The 17,921-nt window shown below is 44.3% G+C and overlaps 1 protein-coding gene across 1 annotated transcript in view; it reads right to left on the bottom strand.

Moving 5' to 3' along the window:
• The window catches only part of nyap2a (neuronal tyrosine-phosphorylated phosphoinositide-3-kinase adaptor 2a), a gene marked incomplete at both ends in the record, with an annotated part of 32,183 nt that overhangs the window by 6,105 nt on the left and 8,157 nt on the right, over nt 1-17,921 (bottom strand). Inside the window, 5 exons of the mRNA XM_080731886.1 lie at nt 2,122-2,150; nt 3,015-3,146; nt 5,003-5,929; nt 7,452-7,768; nt 9,004-9,182. Coding sequence (XP_080588012.1) covers nt 2,122-2,150; nt 3,015-3,146; nt 5,003-5,929; nt 7,452-7,768; nt 9,004-9,182 — 1,584 coding nt within the window. The remainder of the gene's footprint in view (nt 1-2,121; nt 2,151-3,014; nt 3,147-5,002; nt 5,930-7,451; nt 7,769-9,003; nt 9,183-17,921) is intronic.

The following is a 17,921-nucleotide window of genomic DNA, read 5'->3' as shown; positions in this document are numbered from 1 at the left end:
GTTTACATACACACAGTATCCACAATGAAGATGATGAATGTCCTACTTTAATAGCCTACTAATTCTAACGTTCCTATGTGACATCAAGAAACATATTTGGTGTATTTCTTTTACATAGTAGTTACAACAGAAAGATGGTTCCCATGGTAACTGATGTTTGCCGTCATCCTTTTTGAAAATTGTTAAATGATACATTTCTTACAATCTTTGACAAAGTGTGTTGAGAGTTGGTATGCATTGATCTACTGCTGTCATGGAGACAGAACCTTCCAATAACGGTTTCCATCCTTTAGTATTCCATGGGCCTATGCCACAAAGGAAGTTCAACATTGTACATTTTCTAGCTTCACAAAGCCTCAAGGTCTTTTCACATGGGGAGCGACACTATGCCTGCATACTCACACTTAGAAAACCCTCAACACAATACAACTATAGGCCACAGACGGGCATGTGAGTGTGAAGCGAGCAAGTTCGCAGACACTAGTTGCTACACTTGTTAGAATGTCCGCGTTTCCCTAACTGCCCACTTGCCCCGGCCTCATTTATAGTAAGCACTTTCAATCTTTTGGCATGTCAGAGAAGGCGAGACACAATTATTTGCACACATCTATAAAATGTTAAAAAATAGTGCATGTCTGGGACTATCTTATTGGGTATACTAATAAGGCCATCCTGTGATCAGACTTATGAATTCAGAACATCACATTGAATAGCAGAGGTACATTAATAAACCTCTACATCGTCATTGCACAGTGCGATGGTATATGCAAATTATTTTTAAAATGAATGCTGATGAGATAGCTAACCATCCAAAATGAAGGCTACATTGTAATAATCTGGCCCTAACCAGATCTTTTGGCACGACACAAAGAACGTAACACTATCCACCACGACACTACACCTGCGCCTATCCTTTCTTTTGTCCCCTACCTCTCCCTGCCTCTCTGTCTGCAAGCTGGCAGAGCTTCAACATTAGTTTTGTAATATAACTAATTTATATACAGTATATTTGCATATCCTACATTTCATGAGAAACTTCTTTTTTAATACACGCAAGCTCAATATATTTATGACAATTTTGCCATTAAATGTTACATTCATAGAGCTGCCATTAATGATCTGTACTGTAGTGCTATTCTTTTTAATACATCCACATGTAAATATGTCTAATGTTTCTGTTCACTACAATGCACCAACTTCACCATCCCTCATTACAGTATGTGCAAACATATTTAGCAATAAATAAATACATACATACATATACATAAGCCTCATAACTAACACATTTGATTCTGACTAACCTAGCATTTCACACTCAAATGTTCTACTACCTTTGGCAATCATTTTCATGATTTGATATGACATACTAGCGTCATGTCCAGGGGGTGTACTTGTACATCAAGCTGCCTCACGCTACAAAACCAGGAGATAGGCTCCTGCCCTATGGGCCTCATGGCTCGGCAAGGTTTACCACTATTATCAATGGGGGTCCTCCCTATGTTCCCAAGGTTCTATGTTTCCAGGTTAGGTTTAGGGTTAGGGTTAGGGTTAGGGGTAGGGTTAGGGGTAGGGTTAGGGTTAGGGTTAGGGTTAGGGTTAGGGTTAGGGTTAGGGTAGGGTTAGGGTTAGGGTTAGGTTTAGGTTAGGGTTAGGATTAGGTGGTAAATGGGGAATATAGAACCCTGGGAACATAGAACCTTGGGAACATAGGTACGGTCCCTTATCAATGGATGGTGCCTTTCGTTCCAAAAACTGATTAGTCAGTTTGATCTCTATACTGTAGTCAAGGTCAGTTTATATTTTAAATGATAAATTCCTTGTTTACATTTAGTGGCAACGCTGTACGGTAGGTACATCGCAGACAGTATGCATGCTCCAATGTCGGAACGTCGCGAGACACGTATTTGCGACGTGCCAGATGACATTTGTCACTCAGTAGCCCTAATTAGCAATTAGTCTTAATTTGACCTACTCTGGAGAAGATTAGGATTGCAGCATCAGTTACCATGGCAATATAGCCCAGTTGAGCAACTGCTTTTGTGGAGGTAAAAAAAAAAAAAAAAAAACACTAATCCTACAAAGTTACATACAGTAGGCCTCTGGATAAGAGTTTCCAGTTACCTCATAGCTGGGATGAGTGTTTTTCTGGGCTGGGTTGTGGCACACCAACAGGATCATTAAGAATCACAACAAACATTAATGCTGATGATGATGCACATGGAAACGTAGACATTGACACAACAGACAACAAAAGACCAGAATTCTGAACTGATCTAAACCACCTCAACATTTCAACTGTTGTGATGATGTCTAGATGGATGATTCCGTTTGATCCAACATGTTCAATGAAAACAGACACTGACAAACAGGGGGACAGACACCAAAGAGCTGCAGGCCAACAGACATTCTCACGCTGGTACCAGTCAATACTTGTGCCTGTCTTTCAACGCCTGTCTGTCTGTCAACATCAGTCAGTCAGTCTGTCTGTCTGTCTATCTGACTGTCTCCCAGTAACTGTTTGTCCGTCAGCACCAGTCTGTCTGCCTTTCAGCATCAGTCTATCTGTCAGCAACGGCCTCTCCGTCTGTCTGTCCGTCAGTGCCTGTCTGTCTGTCAGCATCAGTCTGTCTGTCTGTCAGTACCTGGGTGAGAGCAGGGTGTGTGTGGAGGTGGTGCCGTTGGGGGGAAGGAACCCCAGATGTGGAGGCAGATCGACCAAGTTTATAACCTGTCTTGCTTTCTGGAGAGCGACAGAGAGAGAGAGAGAGAGAGAGAGAGAGAGAGAGAGAGAGAGAGAGAGAGAGAGAGAGAGAGAGAGAGAGAGAGAGACAGAGAGACAGAGAGACAGAGAGAGAGAGAGAGAGGGAGAGAGAGAGAGCGACTAACAATCAGAAAACCAGTAAAGCAGACAGACAATCAGATAGATAGACAGTTGGACAGACAGACAGACAGACAGACAGACAGACAGACAGACAGACAGACAGACAGACAGACAGACAGACAGACAGACATACCTCCTCCCATTCGAGTGGGGCTCACAGATGATCTGCCATTCCTACAGGGGCCAGAACTATAAGAGATGTTGGTGGCGGGGCTTGGTGGCTGCCCCTCCCATTCCTCACACCCACCGATCATGCCAGTTTCTGCTGGAGAGAGAGAGAGAGAGACACAGCTTTCAGAGAGACACATTTAGTTTAAATTAGATAAAGATAAAGCTCTAATTAGATTGAAGAGACATTTAGTTAGAGAGACATTTAGAGTAATGTAGTTGTTGTTGTTGTATTATTATGATTATGCCCTACTGGTTATTGCGACCGTAGGTTGCTGTTTAGTATGTGAACGGTCACACCTTGACCGTATCTCAGTCTGTCTGTCTCAAAAGGTGGTTGCACACTGCACTGCGTGTTTCGTTGCGTTTTGGAAATCCGAAAGCCGTAGGCCAGGGAGAGAGAGAGGAAAGAGAGAGAGAGCAAGGGACTCAGTGGGACAGCTGTGAAAATCGGGAAAAATCAACCCTGGTCCGAAAATAAATACGAAACGGGCAGCAGTGTGCAAACGTGATTGACATAACGTGAGGTTGATTTCTTTATTCACGCACTCCGAAATTGACTCTGATATTCGGCCCGAAAAACGCAGGCACTGTGGTTTGGTCTATGGGTTTGTCGCTCTGACATCATGCTCTGACATCACTGTGATGTCAGGGGAACCACTCTTAACAGAATGGGTTTGCCACTCTGACATCACGCTCTGGCTTCACTGTGATGTCACACTAACAGAATCCCTTTTATGCCCATATATGGAGTTCCTTGTCATCAATATTAAGCCCATATCTAACAGGACTTCATATGGGAATGCCCATATATGGAGGCCTCATCGGCCACATGGCCAAGACAGATGGCCAAACAGCCCATATCTATGTGGCTGGTTCTAAAGAAAGGGATCTCCATGTATGGGCATAAAAGCGTATGATGTCAGATGTCATAGACATCATAGGACTTTCACATAACGAATAACTGAATAAGCATAAATGGGTACCAGGGGTCTCAATATATGGGTAACTGGTCCGATATACATCACTGGCCAGATGGCCAAGAAAAAGATGTCGCCCTGAGGCGTCTTACTAGTACCAATAGGTTAACTGTTTTACCTGTTGCACTCATTATTGTCTGTCTGTCTATCTGTGTGCCTGCCTGCTGTGTCCCTTTTATTTCCTATGGACATCTTTGTATCTGTCTGTGCCTGTCCCTTTTATGCCATATAATGCATGGATTATGGAGATTCCTTATGTCATCATACCCATATGTGGGAATATCGGTCGGATCGGCAGTTCTGGAAGACCAGAATCTCCATATATGGTTCTGGACAACCGGGCAATCCGAGCGATTCCCCCTCGGGGCGATGTGTATGCCGAGTTTGAAGCCGATCGGTCATGTGATTCTCAAGATGTGTGAAGGACAATTATTATATAACTGCAAGTTGTGGGAAGCTTGGACAAAAAAAGGATTCCACCCACTCTTCTATATCGGATTGGAAAGATAGACGCTTTTTAGAGAGAGAGACACATACAGCTTTAGACTCACATTTGAGAGAGCAAGAGGCAGCTTTGCAGTAGTTAGATTGGAGAGAGACAAATGTAGTTGGTTTGGAGAGATACAGATTTAGATAGATTAGAGAGAGAGACCTACAGTTAAATTAGAGACAGAGACCGCTTGACTTAGATTGAAGCTAGGCAGATTCAGTAAGACGAGAGAGGGACTGTGTAATTGAAGGTGCACTCCTTACTTTTGACTTGCACAGTTTCTTGCTTAACTCTTACACACAGTGACACATACTAGATAGCATGTTGTTTAAACAGATGCTAGGTTTGATGTTTACCTACAGTAGTTACTTTGTAACACCCAATTATGTGACCATTTTACCCTGTCCATTTATCCATTTATCCATGTCTAAATTGAATTAGTGTGAATTGCTCATAATGGTATAGTGCTTAAGCACTGCTTACCCCTGAAGCCTCTCTTCTTCAGCAGGCTGCTGATCTCATCAAGTGGTACTACAGAAGTGGCAGTGGTGATAGTGCTAGCAGTACTGTAGCCATCTAGTGGGGCAGTCGGGGTTCTGGAGCGTCCAGAAGAGGAGGATGAATTACTGTTCTTAGTCGTGCCAGCGTGGGCCTTTTGGGCGCAGCCGGCCATCAACACGTCATACGGGGGCGGTCGCTTGAGGCTGAGAGGTGTCAGCGCGCCGCTCATGCTCACGGGGGAGGGACACGCCGATTGGCTACGTGCGCGGCCACTGTGGGCGGCTCCGGAAGGAGACTTGTAGAGGTTGGAGGGGAGGGGGGGAGCGGAGGAGCGACCAGAGGAGGTGATGGTCTGAGTGGAGGAGAGGGGAGGGACGGAGGAACGGCCAGAGGGCGTGACGGTGTTGGCGGCGGGGGCGTCCTTGTCTTTCTCCCGGACGTTCTCCATCACGGGGAGTTTGCTGACGTCTATAGGGGTCAGCGGCGATTCGTCAGAGTTCGGGGAGCACTGGGCAGGGGCGGGGGGGAAGGTGAGCAGGGGCGGTCGGGGGGTGTGGAGATTGGGGAACGGGGGAGGAGGAATCGGCAGGGGGTCGGCGGGCGGGAAGTCGTCGTAGGCCGTCGCGGGGAACTTCATCTCCTCATAGACGCTCTCCTCGCTCGGCTCGTCCTCGGAGGTGGTCTCCTGTCGTCCCCTCGATTCGTCGAGGGCGTTCCCGACCATTTCTATGTAAACGGGCTCAGCCTCATCCGGACTCCTGCTCTGGGACCACGACTTGTCCCGCCGCCGTCGCAGCGACGAGTTCTGGCTTCCGTGGTTACGGAAGATGTAGGACTCGTCAAACGAAGCGCTGAGCTGAGTGTCTGGGTTCCTCTTCGGTTTGGGAGGTGGCATTCTCCCCCTGAAGCCTATAGAGACAAACAGACAGATATTACAATTTAGGCATTTAGCAGAAGCTCTTAATCCAGAGCGACTTACATTAAGCAAGGTAATAAAATAGTAGATCTACTCTAAAAAAAAGAAGAAGTAAAACCTAGGTAGACTAAGCACCTATTCAGTAAAAAACGTTATTTTCAAAAACATATAAAAAGTTCTATCTAAATTACATAATATGGTCATTGAGTGTAAGTAAGTGCTATGGTAAGTGCTATGGGCTATGGTGGAGTCTGAAGAGGTGAGTCTTCAGACCATGGCGGAAGCTAGGGAGTGAGTGTGCAGTTCTAAGTGCAACAGGGAGTTTATTCCACAGTTTGGAGGCCAGGATGGTGAAGAGTCTAGGTCAGAATCTAGGACAAGTGGATGGTTGTCCTGGGGTTTTTAGCGAGGGCTCAATAGATTAAAGATTTCATGAGGTCAGTTCAGAATTTCAATGGGGGGAAAAAAAGAAAAGAAATTTGATTAAAAAGAAAATCAATCTGAAGTCAGTGTGCCACTATACGCATATCACCTTTTTATAATGTGTGTTGTTTTTAATATTTCTACAATCAAACAGTCATCAAAATAACACTCTTGCCAGAAGACTGCTAAGGATTTGTCTTTCTTTTGTTCTTTGCTGAAGTAAGGCTTCTCGTATATACGAGTGAAAGTTCCCTGTTCTCATAAGCTGTGCTGACAGAGCCACTCTGAAAGTTCCACTGTGTCTGTGACGCACAGGGTCTACTGATCCAAAGCTGCAGCTTTCTTTTGGGATCAGAGAGGTCAGAGAGGGGAAATAAAAGAAAAGAAAAGAGACACCCATGGGTGTTACTTAAGAGACAGCCTGCTAGATCGACACATTTTATTGATGTGCATAACAATGTATGAAATGTGCATGTGGGTAAATCTCCTACACTTTCTTCCTGCACAACACATGAAATGTCTGTGCTATATTTAAATTGGCCTGTCCCTGTCTGTTTCCTTCTCAAGTGAACAAACAACGTTCAACTGCTCCAGTTGGAAATCGAATCAGCGGTTGTGCCTCTACAATAAAAACAAACAAAATAAAACAAAGAAATGACTGTGTCTATGTAATGTAATACAATTCAGTGCGATACAGAGTCTGATCAGCCTGCGTGAACGCTGCTTTTTGCAAACCCTGTATAATATTGGATGTCCTTGCATTAGCATTACATCCGGTATGGTATGCAGTCAAGTAGCTTGTTTTGGATGGATGTGGACGTACTGTACCTGTGAAAACGTCTTCCTCCTGTAGATGCTCAATGATGAACCTAATGCCACTGAAAACACCTGAGTTTTCCAAATGTCTCATTATGACCACTTTACAGTAGCGCTAGTTGGAGAATCTCCTACAATCTATAATATTCAGCTCGGTGTGTGTGTGTGTGTGTGTGTGTGTGTGTGTGTGTGTGTGTGTGTGTGTGTGTGTGTGTGTGTGTGTGTGTGTGTGTGTGTGTGTGTGTGTGTGTGTGAAAAGTTAATATGGCCTCTCACCCTCCACTTTGTCCTGGGAATCTTTCAGCTCTTGGGGCCCCTTCAAGGCTTCCGGGACCCCGTCCACAGCTTCAGCGCTGCTGCTCAGTTTGGTGTTGGGGTCCCTCTTGGGTTTTGGGGGCGGCTGCTTGCGGGAGTTGGGCCCACTGTCGTCGCTCCCCCCACCCACCGAGTGGAGCGACTGGGAACGAACGGTGAAACCGTGTGAGGGAGAGGGGGGCAGTCTGTCCTGCGGGGCTGGCAGCGTCATGAACCCCAACCTGAAATGTCTCCCGGAATAACCCCCCTCTGTTGCCCGGGCAACATCTTCACCCATCCTGGTGCGGAAAACACAACAGCATAATAATAGCACAGCAGCCATTTTGGAGATAAGTTGGGTAGCTTCTTACTTCCTTCAGGTGTTAATAATCTACCTTAAGATCCTCAGATACTGGAGTAAGAGAGGAAACGATAGATTCATCTACCCAGGACGGAGATGTGAGAGACTGCATGGGAAAGTCCTTTGTGCCTTGCTCTCAGGTCTTACAATGAGACACACAACGGTCGTTTGGCAAGGACTGTAACTTAAGTGGATAATAGTTGTTACTGACTCTGACCTCTTTGTCATTCCTAGGGAGAGGTTCCTGTGCGGTTTTTGAAGGGAGCACTTGTCACTTCTGCTTTTTACACTGACCAATGGACACTTTTGTTTGGCTCTGCACTTTTAAGTCGATTTTAAGTATTGTATGTCTTTGGCATAGTGGTGAGAGACTTATTTAGCAGTGACTGTTATGGACACTGTATTTGTGGTTTATAAGTGGTTTCAACCTGTATTATAGTTAGAGCTGTTTGAACCTATACGATGTGTGACATTGATTGATTCCCAAAAATAAGGAACAAGGTGTGTCCCCTATCAGTTCAATAAGGGACACGACGATTCCTTAATGCAAGGGACTGCTGGCAACCCTAAAAAATTGTGTCTGATCATTTTCCATTTCAAATAATTTGGAAAAGGGTGGGGCTCTCAAATCAATCAGTGAGGAAGAAATGATATGACTGCATATGACCGTACCACTCACATGAGTGTTATTGTACTTCTCCCACAGCATATCCATATCATGTACATAAAGCATAACCATCACCACCTAGAATATTGTCTCATCTCCTAATTGCCTCATCGATTAATGATTGATCCAGATTGATCCAGTATTGGTTTTCCAGCATGCATTAAGTCACATTTAATGACTTTGACTCCCCTGTTCACACCTCACAAATGGGGTTAAGTATCTTAACCCTAACCTCAGTAAAACTAATGCTGATGAATGCTAACCTGGTGAGTAGCTAACCTGCCGATGCTGGTGAATGCTAACCTGGTGAATGTTGTTAACCTGGTCTAACCAACGGGAGGTCTAACCAAGAGGCCGCCCCCACAGTAACATTTATCTGTTTGGACCAGGGAAGCTACGCAATAATTCAGAGACCCTTCATGGTTCTTTTTTCTCCAATCGGGATGATACTATAACTCAGCAGTGACAAAGAGAGCGAGGCTAAAGCTAACAGTTAAGTAAGTTACCTCTTAATGGCTTCCTGTTGCCGTTTCTTTTTGCTCCAGTTATTCTGGGTTCGGATGCGGTCACTCTCTCTGGATATGTCTGAGGCATTCTGGATCACCAGACTGTCGTAGGTTCTCAACCCTCGATCTTCAACATACTGGAAGAAATCCTGCTCCTTACTCGTAGTCATGACTTCCCACTGTAGAGGAGAGGAGAGGAGAGGAGAGGAGAGGAGAGGAGAGTGAGTTAACAGCTACAATCATTTTTTGTTTGTTTGGCTGGGAATGTTAACAGACCCGCACCGCATGACGTAACTTCCCTTAAAAGCAGCACTTCCGCCACTTCCATTTATGCAATGCACAGCGCATATCGCGCCTAGGGTGCCCTAAGCTGCAATGCCAGCCTGGCAGTGTGTCGCGGGTTCGAATCCAGATCTCGACAAGTTACTTTTGCTGCCTATCACTCCCCATCTCTCTTCCCATTTCCAGTCAGTCTACTGTCCTATCAATAAAGGCATAAAAGCCCAAAATGTAATCTAAAAAACAATATATATATATATATATATATATATATATATATATATATACTGTATGTATGTATACGTATATGTATATGTGACAGTTAGTTTGAGATTCAGTTAGATTGAGACCAGGAGCGCTCTTTGTGCGGCGCGGTGCGGAGCAAGCGGTGGCTTTGATCCACACATGCTTTGATGTGCCCACCTGGGTGACAACGGAGCGTCGGCAGGATAGCGCCTCACCCCACGGAGGTTAGGGTTAGGCATAGTTTTGCTGAGGTTAAGGTTAGGCTTAGGGTTAGGTTTAGGCATAGTAAGCTAATGGCTAAACACAGTTGAGCTAGGCTGGTAGGTAAACAGAGAGGGGTCGCAGACAAGTGACGTCACCGACTACACAGTGCATGGCTGTGTTGTCGCCATCTTGTGGTGATTAGATTACGCAGAATTACACAGGTGTGTTGATAAGTGACTATCAAAGTGAATTGATCAGGTGGTGGTAGCGGGGTGTGGTGAACTACAAAACGAGCGCTCCTACCCCAATCTAACTGAGTTTCTATCAATGGCTGTGCCAAGATATTTTAACTGTCCGTTAATGTCAGAAGAACCTGTCAAAGTTAGGACTTGGAGTTGCCCTCTAAAATCATCAATCATTATCATTAGATTTACCCAGGTACATTTTAGGTGACGGAATGACCACTGGTACATGATTGTGTTCCTGTCCTAATGCCCAATTTACGTTCCTTAATTTTCCCGGATTGAACGGGTTAAACAAAGGATAAGAAAACAAGGATAAGGTGGCATGCTATTACACCTCTCAAACTGCAGAGGGTCCAGACTCTTCTAGGCTATTCTCTGTCTGCCATAAAAACCTCACTCTTAATTAGCTTAGATGTTCATAAGGAAGTGAGAGCGACCGGCCAGAAGTTGTTAAATACCTTTGGAGTATTGATCTTAGCTCCTGGGACTATTATGGAGTGTTTCCAGATCATAGGAACTGACTGTGAAAAAACAAAGAGGGATAATGTACTCGGCTGCCCTCCACACAACTTAAGCACCCAGCCACTAATGTTATCTGGGCCCGGACTCTTGCTTACATTAATACGGTGGAAAGGCCTCTTAACACTCTTAAGATCAATATCTGCAGACTGTCGATTGGTAATTTGTTTCATATAGTTAACACATGTAAAATCATCGTCAAATCTTAAGCCAATAGAATTGGACTCATCAGCATGGTCTGTGTCTGTTAGGGATGAAGCTCGAAACAAGGGCAGATGTTGTAGCAGATACAATCACATTTATTGAGAACCCGGTATCAATAAGCTTTGGACTTATCAAGCTTGTTATCAAGCATAGTGGCCCATGACGTCATGTTTAAACAATCAAGACAAGAGGCGATCAATAAATGATTACAGTACTATTCATGATATAAAGCCATTTAACACTTACAGTATTACACACTAATGAATGATTGTTTTATTGATATTTGATGATCATTTTTTACTTTTGTCAATTGTCATCTATGGTGGCCAGCCACGAACTCACGGTCAGAACAACTGGCCAATAAAAAAAGATATACCAGTTCTGTTCAGAATTTGTCGTAAAATATTAGAAAAACTCTCAATAGTGGGCTCGATAAAAGCCTGGCTCAATAGGCAGGATCGATAAGGTTCTCATTATCAATAAAAATTTACGAGCTCCATTATAGCCATTAAACCTAAGACCCTATCTTTGTTTCACACCCTAAAATTGAGTCAGGAGAGAGTATAGGACCAAATGCAGGACGAAAGTCAACCCCATTAACACCACAGCAGGCAACATGAGGAGAGTAGGAGATAACACAAAAATAATACACTGGGAGTGCAAGGAATATACAGTGAAAAAGTATCAGCAAAAAACAGGGGGGCAATCAGACCACATGTAACAATGTTTTATAAACCACTAAGGGAACAGCCACTCAGCCAGGCCAGGGTACAGGGTGTATAAATCATAGACCGTAAAAAATATGGACAGTGGGAACCGTCACGTGATCCATTGGTTTTTATCAGAGCGAAAATGACGTTTTTTTGCCCTCATATGGGTGTCTGCCATCATTGTATTAATGGTACCCAAGGAATGCTATTGGCTGCCAATGGTCACGTGCAACTGCAGGGATACTTGGGACATTGTCTTGAGCTTGCCGAAAATAAAGCACACAAAGAAGAAGTGTTGAATCAGAAGCATCACAAGATAGCCGGGGGCAGGGGGTGCCAGGGAAACATTGGCTGAGGAAACATACCCATTCACTAACTTTGCGGCACCAGGCATTCTACATGCATTAGTTCAACAAAGGGTTATGGTTAGGGTTAGGTTTTAGGGTTAGGTATAGGCATGGTTTCACTGAGGTTAGGATAAGGGTTAGGGTTAGGTTTAACACATGGGATGCTAAGGTTTATAACATTTCTAGCTGTTGCTGTTGCCGCCGTTCACTCACGCTTTATTTTGAAGAGCCTCGGAAGCTTCGTGCGTGTGCACGTGGGTGTCCACTGACGATTGAGGAAGATAATCCATTTGTTTACAAACGCTCGCGAAACTAAAATCCAAACTGGGGCCGACCATCGCGGTAAAGTGTCGCCGTGAAAAAAAATCAGATCTCTGCTTCCCTGGCGTTCTTTTCACCTCATTCATAGATAAAGCCCTTTTTATGTTTCAGAGTAGAATGGAAATCAATGCAACCAGCTCGTGCCATTTTCTCTCTCTCTCTCTGAGCTACGGGTGACGTATGGACTAGGGTCATTCAGAGGGCAGGCAGCTGCACGTAGAGCTGTACAGTTAACCCCTTGTTGACTCGTTCAGGAACGAGACAACTCCTTTTGGCAGGGTGACCCCTAGTGGCCTTAACTCGTTACTGAACGAGTTTGGCACCCAAGTTGTTAATCATAGTAGCTTTCACCAGGTTAACATTCACCAGGTTAGTATTCACCAGCGTCGGCAGGTTAGCATTTCACCAGGTTAGCATTCACCAGCGTCGAACGAATTAGACGTCGAACAAATGTGACGTTGCAATATCGATACGCTCCCACAGGAAAGCCTGGTTTTCATTCCAGACTGACCCTTGTGAGCTGGTCTAGGCCACACCTACCCAAATTCTGAGTGTTGGTAGTGGGTTCAGGTTGGGTTCCAGATGGCCCCGCCCGTATAGTTTTTGTTCCCCACTAATGGGAATACATTAGTTCAGTCTCGCCAGTCGCGCTATGAGTTACAATAAAAGACCCTGCATCTGGCAGAGATGGCAAGCAATAGAACAATTATAATATACCGATATCAATATACAAGAGTATAGTATAACAAAACACTTCTTTACACACTTTATGTAAAACATTTGGTGTAAAGATAAGTTTTTAAAAGTGACTTGAACCTTAGCAGGGACGGTGCTAGCCGTAGTTCCACTGGCAGTTCATTCCACAACCTGGGAGCCCGAGCGGCGAAAGCGCGATCGCCCCGGGTTACCAGGTTAGTGCTTAGGCCTTTTAAAAGGCCCTTGTCCGAAGACCTAAGGATGCGGCCTGACTCACGCGGGGGCAGCATATCCCGTATGTAGGCGGGGGCCAGGCCATGCAGGGCTTTATAAGTAATAAGTAATATTTTAAAGTCGCACCTAGAGCTCACCGGTAGCCAGTGCAGAGCAGCTAGAATGGGTGTAATGTGATCTCTTTTTCTTGTGTTGGTAAGTAATCTTGCAGCCGAATTCTGAATCATCTGTAGGCGGGATATGTTTTTCTTGCTAATGCCGGAATAGAGGGAGTTACAGTAATCAAGGCGTGATGATATGAGGGCGTGTATGACTTTTTCTAGATCGGTGGTTGACAGAAATGACTTGATTCTTGAAATGTTCCTCAACTGAAAGTAACAGGATTGGACAACGGTTGTGATATGTTTATTAAATGAGAGGTCCGAGTCAAAAATTACGCCCAGGTTACGGGCTGCAGGTGTGACATTTGAGGAGAGGGGACCAAGTTGTGAGTGGAGGGAGATGGTTGAACTGGGGGGACCGAATAGAATGATCTCAGATTTTGTTTCATTTAACTGAAGGAAGTTTTGGGTCATCCAGTATTTGATGTCGGTGAGACAGGCGAGAAGGCGTGACATGGATCCTGGACCAGAAGTTAACGGAATGTAAAGCTGTGTGTCGTCGGCATAACAATGAAAGTTTATGGCATGGGTGCGAATAATGTTTCCAATTGGAAGCATATAAATAGAAAATAACATGGATCATTGGCCAATCCACTCTACCTCCTGAGCTACAGCCACCCTCAGCTGACCCTCAGTTGCCCTTGGGCACTCTTTCATAATGAAGGTGCATCCAAGTTCAGATGGTCCTATCAGGTCTGCTGATTTGAAAAGAAAAGAACACTGATCAGATCTGCTCTAGACCTGTCACTAGACTGATTGTTCTCCCTGTCCCTCCAGCTGATCAAGATGCAGATATAGTTGCTAGATCGACAGTTTCCCCGCAGTGGGGCTTTTAGCCATTCCTTGATAGCAACTGCACTTCATACCTTTTGGGGCAGATATGATTAGACAGACCATGGTTTCAGTTAGTATTCTGTTGGGCAATATAGAGTAACAAAGTCATGACGTCACTCGCTCATCCCCCGGTTCGCGGAAGTAATTTCCCTATGGAGAATAACATTGAGTCATCTTAAAATCGTCTCATATAAGCATTGTGGTCCAAAAATAAACAAACGGTCTCCGCGATATTGTCGGGGTGGTGGCTCTGTATGGTTTATGATAGTCAGTCACTACTCACTAATATTTGATACAGTCTGTTTCTGGTGAAAATGTAACTAATTCGGCGACAGTAACATTACTGTTTTCTCACCATCAGTTGATTCTTCATATCCATATGAGTCAAACTCTGAGATCATTTGTTTATGTTTGGAACACAGTTCTTATATGACACAATATGAAAAAAAAAAGTCTATGTGAATTCAGAATGGGGGGAAAAAACGGGAAGCAGGTAGGAGTAGGATGTGTAAATGACGTCAAACTTCGTTATTCTATTAAGCTTTAGTCATTCGATTGTTGATATTGCAGGGCATTGTGGTCAACCCTTATGGAAGATCTCATGTAATGAGAACACAGTCTGGTGGCAGTGTGTGCAGTTCCTTTTTTCTCTCCTTTGGAATGAACGTATGTGTGTGTGTGTGTTCATGCAACACATGACTGGTGTTACATTAATGCTACAAATGTGTGCTACCAGCAGGTACTGTTGTTTAGCGTTAAAAGCTAGTTCATGTTCAGTTCAAATGCTGTGAATTGATTTCAGCAGCTAACTATGTGCTATGTGAATCTGGGCTATAAAAGGTCAGGAGGGCTCCATCTGCTATTTAGTGTCAGGTCAATATTCTGACATAGCTTTTCTATCATGTATTTATTATTATTATGTTATTGGAAACAAAATGCATAACATTTCATTTGTATTTCACCGAACCACACTCTCACGTACAAGACAGATTTAGCCACGCAGTTATAAGCCTGCAGCCCTGTATGACCAGCTTAAGAGAGGAAAGAGACCATTGTCTTCATTGTGTATTTTTTTACTGACACCCCAAGGCGAGCCCCGGCTTAATCCTGCATCAGTAACCTGGAATACAGTCCACCTTAACAGCCTCCACTACTCTCTGGCTCTGGCTCTCTCTCTCTCCCTCCTCCCCCACTCCACTCTATCTTCCTGGCTCTCTCTGTGTCTATCTCTCTCAGTATATCTCTGTTTATATCGCTTGATTCTGAGATGTCTGTCTGTCTTACTATATCTGTCTCTCCGTATCTCTCTGGCTGGCCCCCTCTCCCTGTCTGCCACCCCCCCCCCCCTCCCCCCTCCCCTCCCCCCTCTCTCTCTGTCTGTCACAGCTGTATTCTAAAAATGGAACATGAAGGGTAAGTGGTTGCCTAGCAACAGCAGTATCTCCTACAGGGGCAATAGTTACGCTGAAAGGAGGGAGGAGAGGGGAGAGGAGGAGAGGAGGAGAGGAGACAAGGAGCAGAGGGGAGAGGAGAGGAGAAGTGACGAGAGGATTGAGTGTTTCATTTTATTTGAGAATTCATATTAACAATGCTTATTGAAGTAAGCTCCTCATGGACAAGAGATTGGACGAGAGAGCGGAGGAGATGAGGGGAAGAAAGAGCGGAGGAAAAAGGCAGAGGAGGGTTTCTAATGAGATAAAGCTTTTCATGTTGTCAGTGTGTGCGTGTGTGTGTGTGCGTGTGTGTGTGTGTGTGTGTGTGTGTGTGTGTGTGTGTGTGTGTGTGCGTGCGTGTGTGTGTGTGTGTGTGTGTGTGTGTGTGTGTGTGTGTGTGTGAGTGTGTGTGTGTGTGTGTGTGTGAGTGTGTGTGTGTGTGTGTGTGTGTGTGTGTGTGTGTGTGTGTGTGTGTGTGTGTGTGTGTGTGTGTGTGTGTGTGTGTGTGTATGTGTGTGCGTGTACATGTGTGTGCATGCGCGCGAGTGTGGTGTGTCAGGTACAAATAGGAAATAAGACAGACAGCGACGGCGTCGAGTCCACATGGCCGACATTCCATCGGCAAATGGTCAGCATTCCATTGGTGTTCCACTGTGACCCAGCGCGACAACTGCTGCATCAGCCGCCCGCATTACAGGAGAGCAAATAATGGCCTGTCATTTGATGTTGGCCAAAGATTCTGAATGTTCAAATACTTGCCTGTCATTCAGCTGAAAGTCAGAACTGAAATCAGTGTGATAATATGACTCAATGCACACATATCAAGTCAGGCTATCACTGAAACTGTTTGTGGTAGTGGCGGCTAGGGCCTTTGATAATCCGACAGGCTGTGCTGACTCAGGGGTGAAACTTTGGGATGCATGTTTTTAACTAAATAAAGTTGAATTGTGTAATGTATGTATTGGTTTAGTACAATAACCTGACCCTCACTTCATGTATACAGTATATGACTGGAGTGGAGACTGGAGATACATTCCCATACATTCTATGCAGGCTGGAGACTATGTTTTCGACCCTGTCAATTCGCCCGTATGTCCATCCATCTGTCCATCCATCCGCCCGTATGTGTGTGTGTCTGTGAGCAGCTAATCTCACTGTTGGACCGATCTGCATGGAACTTTGCATTCACACTCCTAGTAGTCTCTGGCCTACAGACTTTTTGTACACTCCTACAGATTTGGTCGAATACTCAGACACATCTATCCGATTTTTCAGATTCCATTCCAATTGGCTACGATTGGCTTGCAAATGCCACAAATGCTGACTGAACTGAACACAGCGTCCGATTGCCGCAAAACTTTGCTCGCACATTCCCAGGAAGAACCCCCACCCCATGTTTTTAAATTGGCCTCATGGTGGCGCTACAGTATAACAGCCCACTTCATGTATTGGCCTATAACCTTTGATCTGTAGGTCATACAATCAAAATCCCCCGGATTCCTTGGATCTAGACACAATATAAGCCCCAGCCATTTGTGCCAGACTTTGGCAGAGAAGGATGAAATGCTATTTCTTTCTATGAATAGGCCTACATCTTCAGGCTACAGAAGATATGTTCACACAGTATCAGCAGCAGGATTGCCATTTTGGGTAGGGACATCAATGTAATTGGCCAATACAGGTCCCAAACAACCCCCCTTGCAGCACTATTTTGACTGTGACTTTTTGAAGCCATATTAAGTTGAGCTCAAATGTATTATTTAGAAAGGGAAATGTTATAAATATCATTACAAGTTAAGAAAATATAGTACAATTTTACGTTAGGCCCACACCATGCCTGCATTCACATCCACACATTCATCCTCAAAGTGGCGTTATCTTTGTTAGTGTATTATACCAATTTAATGTCATTATATGACATTCATAAAGGTACATTCATGTGTGTACATACATACATGTGTAGGGCCTATACTGGTTTGTAAATTGTGCCATTCAGTGACAAAAGCAATTAGTTTATTAAATTGTTCCTGCAGTAAAGCATTCAAGGTCAGCTCCTGTCTGGAGTGCAGCTTGCCTTGCTGCCAAGCAGATCCCAATGTGCTTGGCAGTACTGAGGCAACTTCAGGACAATACAGTGGTTCCAGAAAGTCAACCCAGGTCTCTGATGACGCCATCTACAGTACAGTTCTGTGGCAAACACCCTCCCTTGACTTCAAACTTTGTAATGAATTTCACCTTCAGGATCCATCAATCGATCAATCGATCGATCAATCAATCAATCAATCGATCAATCGCTCGATCGATCGATCAATCAATCAATCAATCAATCAATCAATCAATCAATCAATCAATCAATCAAAATGTAGCTATACTAACAGTGCCAAACCTGTAGTAAAGCCAATTAACTATAAGCCCATGCCTAAAATTAACCATACTTATCAATATCTATAGCCTTATGATTTACAATTACAATGTAGACATTTTT

This window comes from Nannobrachium achirus, assembly GCF_963921795.1.
Source record: "Nannobrachium achirus genome assembly, chromosome: 8".
Classification (NCBI taxonomy): Eukaryota; Metazoa; Chordata; class Actinopteri; order Myctophiformes; family Myctophidae; genus Nannobrachium; species Nannobrachium achirus.
The sequence above is the reverse complement of the archived record's forward strand: the minus strand, read 5'-3'. Positions and strand labels throughout refer to the sequence as shown.